The sequence below is a fragment of the Pyrus communis genome, chromosome 13 (genome assembly GCF_041283825.1).
Source record: "Pyrus communis isolate YQ-2024b chromosome 13, ASM4128382v1, whole genome shotgun sequence".
NCBI classification, from domain to species: domain Eukaryota; kingdom Viridiplantae; phylum Streptophyta; class Magnoliopsida; order Rosales; family Rosaceae; genus Pyrus; species Pyrus communis.
This window is the reverse complement of record NC_142577.1, coordinates 10,522,073-10,533,026: the sequence shown is the minus strand read 5'-3', so window position 1 is coordinate 10,533,026 and position 10,954 is coordinate 10,522,073. Positions and strand designations below refer to the sequence as shown.

The 10,954-nt window shown below is 37.6% G+C and overlaps 2 protein-coding genes across 2 annotated transcripts; one reads left to right on the top strand and one right to left on the bottom strand.

The window, feature by feature from the left end:
- The first annotated feature begins 783 nt into the window (after positions 1–783).
- LOC137736833 (uncharacterized) lies at positions 784–6,132 on the top strand. Its single transcript, XM_068476116.2, has 10 exons — positions 784–1,310; positions 2,458–2,525; positions 3,572–3,642; positions 3,850–4,128; positions 4,339–4,502; positions 4,599–4,654; positions 4,762–4,814; positions 4,929–5,049; positions 5,642–5,739; positions 5,883–6,132. The coding sequence occupies exons 1-10, from the start codon at positions 877–879 to the stop codon at positions 5,952–5,954; spliced, it is 1,416 nt and encodes a 471-aa protein (XP_068332217.2). The 5' UTR covers positions 784–876; the 3' UTR covers positions 5,955–6,132.
- Positions 6,133–6,882: 750 nt separating this feature from the next.
- On the bottom strand, positions 6,883–10,311 carry CIPK21 (CBL-interacting protein kinase 21). Its single transcript, XM_068476117.2, has 14 exons — positions 9,676–10,311; positions 9,519–9,581; positions 9,341–9,412; positions 9,128–9,235; positions 8,982–9,053; positions 8,818–8,871; positions 8,517–8,732; positions 8,290–8,415; positions 8,080–8,187; positions 7,847–7,966; positions 7,693–7,758; positions 7,536–7,610; positions 7,336–7,445; positions 6,883–7,235 (listed from the first exon to the last, which is right to left on the bottom strand). The coding sequence occupies exons 1-14, from the start codon at positions 9,835–9,837 to the stop codon at positions 7,178–7,180; spliced, it is 1,410 nt and encodes a 469-aa protein (XP_068332218.2). The 5' UTR covers positions 9,838–10,311; the 3' UTR covers positions 6,883–7,177.
- Positions 10,312–10,954: the final 643 nt, after the last annotated feature.

The window sequence follows — 10,954 nt, the reverse complement described above, 5'->3', positions numbered from 1 at the left end:
AAATACGAAGAAATACGCGAGCATCGTATGGAGGTCCGTTTCAAGGAAAACCTAGCAAAACCCTAGCAAAACCTAGCAAACCTAGCAAAACTCTAGCACTATTAATCTTTAGTTTTTTTTCCCTTGATGTTGGTTAACAAGGTGAGCAAAGCTCCCAATCTTTTCACCATCGTTGTACTGCTATTTTTTGTATACCAATTAAAATCTGAATGGAAACTTTAGCATATTTTCTTGTGCAACACCTAGTTCAACATATCCAATCCTTGAGAGTTAACAACATACACACAATCTCAAGTGAATATGAATTCTCTCGATGAGCATCTAATATGAGTACTTGGCCGCCCTATCGGATAATTATAAAGTTCTTCATTCGCCTACTCAACTTTTCACCAGTTAGCAGCAGTATTCCGTTTCTTCGAATCGTTTTATCTTTGTGAGATTTATTGATTGTCATTTCGCTGGATAGCAACCTCTACACACACTTCAATGGCAAAGATGACACCGTTCATGACGACCACCATGACGGATCAGCCATCCAAATTGTATGAAGTCCGATCCTTCACCCCGGTCGTTTTACCATTCTTCTTTGTTCCGATAGGGTTTGAGAGGTGGGAGGGGAGATCGACGCGTCATACTTTTTTCTTGAAACGGGCCTCCATATGCTGCTTGCGTATTTCTTCGTATTTTTAGATTTTTTTTTTTTTTTGTAATTTTTAAATACTAAATGAAAAATTTCACAGAGTTATCACTTAATTAAGTAATAAAACGTGTCAAAATATTAACAAGAAAACAAAATGAAAAACGTAAAAGGGACAGACACAAATAATAGAAAACCGCCAAAAAAAATCCGGGTATCTCCCCGTGGCGCCTACATTCATGATTCCTTCATTGGACCGCAGCTTCCGTTTCCCTGCTCATCTCCAAATCTGTCGTACCTTTACTCAAACACTCTATCAAAATCCAAATCTCTCTCTCTCTCTCCTAAAACACATGATCGCCGCTAATTCTCCGCTCAATTCCGCAATCCTCATCCTCCGCACCGCCGACCCGACCCGAAAGCACTGCTCTTTCGAGCCCCTGTGTTCCAGCAACCACCTAAGTTTTAGCTCCTCCGAGCGTGGGTTGTGGATCACTCGGACCCGGATGGACTTGCTCCGCCGATTTGTTGCCGGAGGATGCGTCCGTGACCCCGATCACCAGGGGATAAAGGTGGAGATCGATAGCGGCGGCAAAGATGTATTTGCCGCCGACCCCAAGGGCAGCGGCGTGCCGGAACATCTAGTCATAATGGTCAATGGAATCATCGGCAGGTACCTCTTCTTCCCAATTTTTTCAATAAATGCATGTGTAGAATTATAGTGTAACATTATGTGATAATATTGAGCTGCCATATCAGTAGAGAAGTGGATTTGTGGTAAATCTAATGGCAAGATGATTTATGTATGTTATTGACTAGGCTAGACCGATACAGAAACTTGGGTTCGTATTGTGCTCAACTCGCAAAAGAGATACGCCAAAATCGAACAAAATATCGAGCTTGTTCAAATCAATCTCAACTTTGTATAGGCAGTTCAAGTTTCATCAGGTCGAGATCACTTGAGTTTGACTTGAGTGATGGATAATTCAATTGAGCTTAACTTGTAAGAATCGTTGTTTTCTCGTGTCCAAACCAAGCCAAGATGAGCTCAGGATTGGCTCATCCTATATACAAAGCAAACCAAGCTCAACCTCGGAAAGCAATGCTCAACCCGAGCGTGATTCCAGCATACTTCAGTCAAGCCAGGCCTAATCATCCCAATACTTAGCTTGATTTAGATCATTTACACCCCTCTGCATTGCCTCTTTGGGAATCTCATTGGTTTAACATAAGTAGAGCCTTGCATAAAAACAAAAACTACATAAAATGCTGTAGCGCTCAAACCTGCCCTCAAAGAGGATGTGCAGATGAACAAGAGTTGAATCTCATCCCTTAAATCATTTTTGTGCCCGTACTTTGTGTGCCGATCTGTGGTTTCAAATAGTTATTCTTCCTATGTTTGAGCTTTTGGCAGACTTCTCTACAAATATCAGTCTCTATTTAATTGAAGATATTCTCATTTTAAGGCCTCGCTTGGTGTCTAGAACCTTATTGGAATGGATAACCCACAGTATTGAAGGTATGTTTGAAGGAAGAAATGAATGAATTTTGTCCAACTTGAATGTAGGTGGATTACTTATTTGGTAGGATTAGGAGGGATAAGTTTTCATGTCTAATGCCCTCAAAATGAAAAATCATTAACCTCTACCTTCAATATACCTTGAATATAGTGAGTTATCTATTCCAATTCAATCCTAGAGACCAAACGAGGCCTAAATTCTTGTTTTTGTCCTCCCCTGACAAATATTTTCTTTGTCATTTTGTAAACCTTTTTTTTTTTTTTTTGCATGTCATGTGAAATTCTTTTTCCACGATTTCAGTGCTTCAGACTGGAGATACGCCGCAGATCAGTTTGTGAAAAAGCTTCCTGATAAAGTAATTGTGCACCGTGAGTGCTTCTTTTCACTTATGATTTATTTCTTACATGTGCGCCGAAGAGTCTTATTCACTAATCTCCAATCAAAGGTTGGCCAGAGGGCTCGTTTTAGCCTTGTCACTAAAAACCATCTCCAACCGAGGGCCAAAGGGCGAAACATAATTTATTATTTAAATTTAAAAACTACAACAACTTAAATTTAAAAACTACAACTAAAATTTAAAAAATACAACTAAAATTTAAAAAATACAACTTAAATTTAATAACTACAACTAAAATTTAAAAAATACAACTTATATATTTCAAGTCACATGTGAGAGGTTTTATTTAGAATACTAAAAATAAAAAAAATAAAAAAAGGAAAGTGGTGGGAGAGTCCCACATCGGCTGTGGGAGAGGAAGTAGGAAACAAAAATAAAAAAGAAGTGAGAGTCCCACATCGGGGGAGTGTATAAAAAAAAAAAAAAGGAAGTGGGTGGGAGTCCCACATGGGCAGTGGGAGAAACTTGAGCAACCTCCAAAGCTTATAAAAAGAACACCCAAGCCTTTAGTTAAATATACTTTGTGGACCTATAATCAAATTTTCTTTAAAACATTTTGGCCCAAAACCTTTAGTTAAACATTTCTGTAAAAAAAATAAATAAATAAATAAAATAAAAATTATAACGGCTAGCTAACGTCAATAAGTAGCCGTTGGAAATTCGAAATCCAGCCCGACCCAGGGCTGGCTGGATTGGGCTGGCCGGCTGGCCCTTTGGCCCTTTCAAATTTCATGGGGCCCACAAGCCCTCTAGCCTGGTCCTCGGTTGGAGACGGTTTTTGGGCTATTTTCGGCCCTCTGACCCTCTAGGCCATTCGGTTGGAGATGGCCTAAATATCTTAGTATATTTCCAATTTGTAAAATTTATTTGATTGAGGAGGGTCAAGTTTAAAAATCCCGTTTCCAAGTCCCTTTTGTATCTAATATGCAAGCTCCTCCTTGTTTGCTGCAAATTTACTTTAGGAATCATATTATTTCCAAAGTACATGATCTGTCTGACTTAGAATTTTCCCAGCAGGTAGTGAATGTAACTCTTCAAGACTGACATTTGATGGTGTTGACTTGATGGGTGAGAGGCTAGCTGAAGAGGTATTTGGTAATAGCATATTAGTCCGCATATTTTAGCATAGCATGCCTTGGTTTATGATACCAAAGTGGGCATTTTTTGAACCATAATAAAATGCTTATGGTACTCACCAGTGTATAAGAAAACTGCAAAGATAAATCTCAATATTATAAAGTTATATATTTCAAACTTTGGGCAAATGTTAAATTCCATAGCTAAAAGTAATGCAGGTATTAGCTGTCGTCAGAAAGAGGTCTGAGGTGCGGAAAATATCTTTTGTGGCTCATTCCTTAGGGGGGTTGGTTGCAAGGTATGCAATCGGAAGGCTGTACAAACCTTTTCCAAAATCAGAACCCTCGGGTCAAAATGGTAATTGTGTAATTGAAGGGCATACAAATAAGTTGACACAATCCATTGACCAGCCTCACCATGGTACAATTGCTGGACTGGAAGCAATGAACTTTATAACAGTCGCAACACCACATCTTGGTTCAAGGGGAAATAAACAGGCAGGAAATTCTTATTTTCTTCATATTTGCTATGGATAAACAAAATTGAGCAATTTACGCACACAAATGATGACTATATAGAATGTAGTGATGAAAAGTAGCTGCGAATTGAAGAATTCCTTTTGTTACTTTCATTCTACATTAGAGAATCTTGTAAGAAAATATGGAAGGAGTCTTGTGAACGTAAACTTTTTAACTTTGTTTCCGCAGCTCCCGTTTCTCTGTGGTCTTCCTTTTCTCGAGAGAAGAGTTTCTCAAACTGCACACTTTATTGTTGGGAGATCTGGGAAGCATCTCTTCCTAACAGACGATGATGATGGCAGACCTCCTCTTCTTCTTCGAATGGTTAATGACTGTGATGATCTAAAATTCATGTTAGTATTAGTATGTCCATAATTCTCCATGATTTCCCGAAAGATTGAATTATAATAATTTGTAGATGGTAATATTTCTTTTTCTTGCCTGTGCAGATCAGCTTTACGTGCATTTAAGCGCCGTGTAGCATATGCTAATGCAAATTATGATCGTATCCTTTTTCCTGTTTATTTTGCTATTAAAATTTGATTATATGGTATATTTGCGTATTTTCACTTTGGAACCAGTTGAACTTGTTTATGTTGACTTAATTTCAAGATATGGTTGGGTGGAGAACATCATCAATCCGGCGTCAAGATGAACTTCCAAAGGTAAGCCTTCTTGTTTTCTCTTCAATTGCCTATTCAGGGTGTGCCTATCTGATATGGTTCCAAACTGACTCCATTTTATTTTTCTGTTTTTTTTCCTTCAATTCTTATTTGCAGTCCAATCTTCTTGTAACCGATGAGAGATATCCACATATCGTATATATCAAGCGAGAAACTTTTGATGATATTCATATGAAAGCTTCTTCATCTGCTCATGACGTAAAAATAGACTTGGAAGGTTTGTCAAACTTATCTTCTGAGTTGTGCGTAACTATTGGAAAAAAATTACGACCTGAGCTTTGGCCCAAATGGTGATGAGGGATGAGTGGGGACTAGTTCAATCCTAAGTTTATTTCTTTCCACCAAGGTTATGAGGACATACGTTTTCAATTTGTGTGGACTCAGTGCTTTAAAAGTTGAAAGTTGATCTTGTTAGCAATTGGTGTGTTATGTAAGTACTCTTCATGTTATGTCAGCAGTCAGCACATATAGATACTTCTTGAACATTCCGTAAATGTGTTGCACACACTATCTATATGCATCATAGTTGGTGATCCACATTCGTGGATCATTTATTATGTGTTCTGTTACGATTACAACCAGAAAACATACTGGCTACTTCTATGGATTGGAGAGAGAAAGGTGGTGGAAAGTAATAGTGTGGTTTGGCGGTTATTTGGATAAGGGAAAAAGAGGAGTGGTCGTTACAAGTATTTTCACTCCGTCCCTTATTATTGACCTCGTGACAGAGTATTGTTTCTTATTATGATTTTCATATATTCAAAGTTTACTTTGAGTTTTAATTAGCGTTTGTCCTTTCCTGTGTGTAGAGGAGATGATTAGAGGTCTTACTCAGATACCTTGGGAACGTGTGGATGTCAGCTTTCAAAAAAGTACACAACGATACATTGCTCATAATACCATTCAGGCAAGTTTTGGTTGGCCCCATTAATACTCGTAAAGTTCCCGATTAGCTATACTAGTAACTAGTAACAACATAGTCTCGTAAAGAAGCGTGTTGTGTTCTGTGTTTTCTTTTTCTTACATGTATCTATACCCTCATACATACAGGTGAAGAGCTATTGGTTGAATTCTGATGGTGCGGATGTGGTTTTCCATATCATAGATTACTTCCTTCTCTAAGGGCTTGTAGAAGTTTTTATTTTTTATTTTTTCTGATTGGCGATTCAATAACGGATTAGACTGCTACTTTATTGTAATTTTTATCATTTATAAAGCTTATCAGGTACATTGCCCACCTTGAAGGTAATGTGATGTATATTTGACGTCAAATGTAAATGCAGAGATGTGTAATTTTTCACCATGGTTTCAAGCCAGTTCTGAATTGTCAGCTCCTACGTGAACGCATGTACAAGGTCTTCTAACGCGAGGCTCTCCACCTTAAGGTCCGTTTTGAGTACCATTTTGTTTTTAGTTTTCATTTTTTGGGTGCTTGAGATATTAGGAAAGTATATGGGTAAAACAATGGATGAAGAAGAGGGATTGATTTTGTGCAATTTGCTCTACATTCCTTCAGTTCTCTATATCCCTCATTTCTCCCATGTATTTCCCTCAACCTCTAACACAAAAATGAAAAACTCAAAGCGAAAACACTTATCAAATGAACCCTTCGGACAACAGAGACAATTCCTGAAAGTTAGAAAATCACTGTGTGTTGGATAAGAAACTAGAGTTGATGCTCAAGGAAAAGTTGGAATTTTGTACGGTTGGCATATAAATCTTGGGATTTAGGAGATGTTTCCAACTAAGATTTTAAGGGAGTTGGAAAGCGTAGCTGTACGTGGAAGAAAACGTAGACATTGCCACTGCCGCCATTGTCAGCTTATAACCACCCAAGGTTGCACTTTTACGAACACTCCAACTTTCTGGGGTATGCGGTGCCAAACGTGGAACAGAGTTGCACGAATCATAGATCGGACGGATTCTGTTCCATCGAATTAGATTCGTGCAACTCTGTCCCAAACTACTATAATCGATTGCGTTTGAAAGTTTCAGAAACATGTCCTTGCTTGGATATGAAATCTTTCTCTGGAGAAAGAAATAAATATGCTTTCGGGAAAATTAATATTTATATCATTTCAAATACAGTACAAATGGAGAATCACAAACACTGTGATCCCCTGTTATCTTTGATAACTTATTTTGTATCAAAAGTGAATGGGAAATTGTTAAAATTAAATACACAATAACATTTGAATTGTGAAGCAAGCAAGAAACGTTCCTCTTCTTTCTTTTTTGCTTCTAAGGAGAAAGCTTTGCAAAAGAATCAGGTTTTTCTACTCTAGATTTACATCTTCCTTTACGATCCATCAGGAACTTGGTCTTGAACGAAAAAAAGAAGCTCGTCAGGACGACGAATAACCGCGGTAGTCTTTGATTGTTCTGGAATTCGTCTCCTCGGAGCTGCATATAATTATCGAAAATACAACTAGTCAGCCAGCTGCAGCAATCTATGGTATACCGTTATCTTTTCTTGACACATTGCAGAATGGTTTCGGTTTACCGTTCTTTTTCTTCGATACTTTCTCTATCGGTGTTGACAGCCTCAGATTCTTGCTTCGGTGATGAAGCAGCGGCTTTGTCTGTCAGCTGACTTGATAAACTTTTACAGAACTGAGATCATTTTCAACAGAATATTGTCTCAGTAAGTGAACATTTTTTTATCATAAGTGCATATTTAGCTAATGGATATGGTGATCATACTTCTTTGTACGGTCTAAGCTCCCCTGCAGATCTTGATATTTCAACGACACAATTCGTAGGAGCAACTTCAATCACCTGCCATTTTCGCCTGGATGGTCAGAGATCGAACTTAAAATCCTCTATTCACAACTCATTCCAATGTATGGCAATTTCTTACCTCTGCTGATATGTCAATATATGATCTACAGCATCTAGTCATAATCTGTTTTGCATGCATTTTCATCTGATGAAAACAAAAAAAACACCATTAGTTGGCAGGAAAGAACTTTGATAAGCAGATGAAGAAGCAATCGAATATGATCTCCGTGTACCCTGAAGTTGTTTGTTCTTGCTACTGAAAGGCTCGCATCCATTGCCGCAGCTTCTATTTTCTTCATGGTTTCAGTAATGGTATGCTTGGATCCAATCCTTGTTTTCTGCTTGTTCTCGTCCTAAATTAAGAGTACGGTTCAGCATTATTACACGTTATAAGCGAGGAAAAAAAACAAAAAAACAGTAGGATTATAAATATTTTAGGATATCTTTTCCTTTGTTGTGAACTTGCCTGTTCCTCGAAGAGACCTGACAGATCGAGATCATTTGACATGGCTATCAATTGGAATGCATTTATAAAACTTGAGGATTTTGGAATTTTTGTCTCCGCCACATTCTCCTGCGAGGAACAAATAACAATTGTACAAAATCAGATATGTATATGCAGTGAAGGTGAGATTCTAGCATTTTTCTCCGTGTTACAATCATGCGGAGCTTTTACCTCAATCGAATCAAATGCAGCATTAACATCATCAAGGTAGATTTTTTCCTCACTATCGTTTCCATATGTGGCCACATAATCTTGTTGAAACCATTCATTTTCGATAATCTCTGGTATCGTTATCCGCTGCATTGATAAAGGGAACACATATATGAGGCCGTGTAATGAATCCCAACACGCTATTGCAAAATGCTTAAGAGTGTGGAATTTAAGCATCAGAGCTATACCGTTGTAGGATTTGGATCAAGTATTCTGGAGATGAGCTTCTTCTGGCTTTCTGTAAACCACCGCGGAAATGTGTATTCTGCTCTGGATATCTTTTTGTATAAGCTCATAAGGCTAGATTCATCAAATGGTAGATGACCAGCTAACAATTCGAAAAGAATCACTCCAGAAGACCAAACATCTGCAGCTGCTCCATCGTACACCTTACTCAGGATCAGCTGTTCACGAGTATTGATATCGTCAAACCATCTGATGAAATGAAACTCAGGGTATGACTTTTGTATGTATCTATAACCTGCATACCTCGGGAGCTACATAACTTGGAGAGCCACATTTTGTTGACAAAAGGTCACCAGGCTGTCGATCATCAAAGTTTCGCGCAAGCACCAACACAAATCGTCAGATTTCAATGGTAAAATTAAAATAACTGAACAACGGCTCGAGAACATAAGGATTTATGTGGCTACCTTACGCAGTGCGCTGAGTCCAAAATCGGACATCTTCAGCGTTCCATTACTGGCTAGAAGCAAGTTTTCAGGCTGTATACGACACCATAGTCAGTTGATGAAGCTCCAATTGTGAAAAAAATGTTGTAAATTTAGGTTTTACTCACCTTTAGATCTCTGTGATAGACACCTCTGTTGTGACAGTAGTCCATTGCATCAATCAATTGCTGAAACAGCTTTCTTGCCTCCCCTTCACTAAATCTTTTGGCATACAACTTTTGAAGAGTTTGAAACAAAATTAGATAAACTTGTTGACTTCAATCAAAAGCAACCCGAATCACCAGATTTAAAATCGGACACGAAAAGTAAACTAATCTCACCATCTTGTCTGAGAGTTGACCTCCAGATACATATTCCATAACTATGTAAATTTTTGTCTTTGTTCCTATGACCTGTAAGTGAAAATTTTGAGAAACAACAAAGATCACTATTAATTCAAGAAAAAATTGATGCAAAATATGTACAACCGATAATCTTTTAACGCGTAAAGATACATACCTCGTGAATGCGAACAATGTTGGAGTGGTTGAGAAGCTTCATTGTTCTAATTTCTCTCTGGACCTGTAATTTTGGGCAACAATTTGTTCTGTTTTTCTTTAATTTCTCCAAAACAATAAATCAAAAAGAAGAAAAAATGAAAGGTTTGGAAATATGCCTGATTCTTGAGATTGGTTTGCATCACCATATGCTTATCCAGGATCTTGATTGCAACATATTTGCCATTGGTGCTGTCGAGTGCCAGCTTCACCTTGGCGAAAGTACCTTCTCCAATCGTTCGCCCGAGCTGGTACTTCCCTACGTTGCTGGCAAATCCCATGTTTCTGAAGCGAGAGAAACCAAATCATAAACTAATGCGACGTGCTCCTGCTTCTTGTCTGCCAACAAACAATTTATTCTTGTTCCTAAATAAATCTCCTGCAAATGTTTCTTGAATTGTTATATGACCGCCGCTGCTGCAACTCTTGTTTGAATATTGAATGGAACAAATCAAACTTGGCAAGTAGTTCGTGTTTATTTGTAGTAGCTGCCATTCCATACTTATGGTGCTGAATTGGTGACATTAAATAATTTGATATTATGAGGGCTACAATTCGGTGACTAGTTGTGGTTCTTAAATAATGCTAGCTACAAAGGAAGAAGAGTTTCCCATTTTGTTTGACAGTTTGGCAGTTTGAGAGAGAGAGAGAGAGAGAGAGAGAGAGAGAGAGAGAGAGAGAGAGAGAGACAGAGAGTCGCTGCATGGAAATGACTGGTTTGGCTAGTTGGTATGAACTGTGAACGTGTTTTGAATGGAAGGTAGCCGTTGATATCTTGGGCCATATAGAAAGGGTTTTCCCTTGGAAATTTCTCTGTCTTTTATTTAAGAAAATTATCTACCACTTAATGTTACAGTCTAGTAGTATTCTTCTTAACTTGCTAATGCAAATAGTTGTATAAAAAAATGAATACTATTTAGACACGTAATGCTAGGGATATCATATTTTTGTGAGGTCACATTGCAATTAATTTGTATTGTCTCTCTCTACTATAAATGAACCTCACTATTATTAGTGCTATCCATATATCCTCTCAATTATTTACCGTCGAGTCAAATAAATTAAAGAAGATTAATGACAAAAAATTAACAAGGAGGTGTGAGAGGTAAAAAAATAAGTGTGTGAATATTATCCTTATTATTATTATTATTATTATTATTACAACAACAAGGATAGATAATTACTCTAATTTCATCTTAACTCGGAAAGTGATTTGAACTTGATTGCAGATTGGTGGAGCACACTATTCTAGCAAACTTATCTAAGCTCAAATTTACATCTTTTTTGTTTTGGTAAAACCCAAATTTACATCGATTTTATGAATTTTGGAATATAAAAGGTTTTCATATGGATAATAAGTCAAGGACAAGAGGGGCCTATAGATTAGAATGATGGTGA

Excerpts from the sequence above, each read along its gene's own strand:
- CIPK21 (XM_068476117.2), bottom strand. The coding sequence starts at position 9,837 with ATGGGATTTGCCAGCAACGTAGGGAAGTACCAGCTCGGGCGAACGATT. Across the intron at positions 9,413-9,518 it reads ACATTGTTCGCATTCACGAG|GTCATAGGAACAAAGACAAA; the intron begins GTATGTATCTTT and ends TTTCACTTACAG. Across the intron at positions 7,759-7,846 it reads CAAGAACAAACAACTTCAGG|ATGAAAATGCATGCAAAACA; the intron begins GTACACGGAGAT and ends TGTTTTCATCAG.
- LOC137736833 (XM_068476116.2), top strand. The coding sequence starts at position 877 with ATGATTCCTTCATTGGACCGCAGCTTCCGTTTCCCTGCTCATCTCCAA. Across the intron at positions 4,503-4,598 it reads TGTGATGATCTAAAATTCAT|ATCAGCTTTACGTGCATTTA; the intron begins GTTAGTATTAGT and ends TTGCCTGTGCAG. Across the intron at positions 5,740-5,882 it reads TTGCTCATAATACCATTCAG|GTGAAGAGCTATTGGTTGAA; the intron begins GCAAGTTTTGGT and ends TCATACATACAG.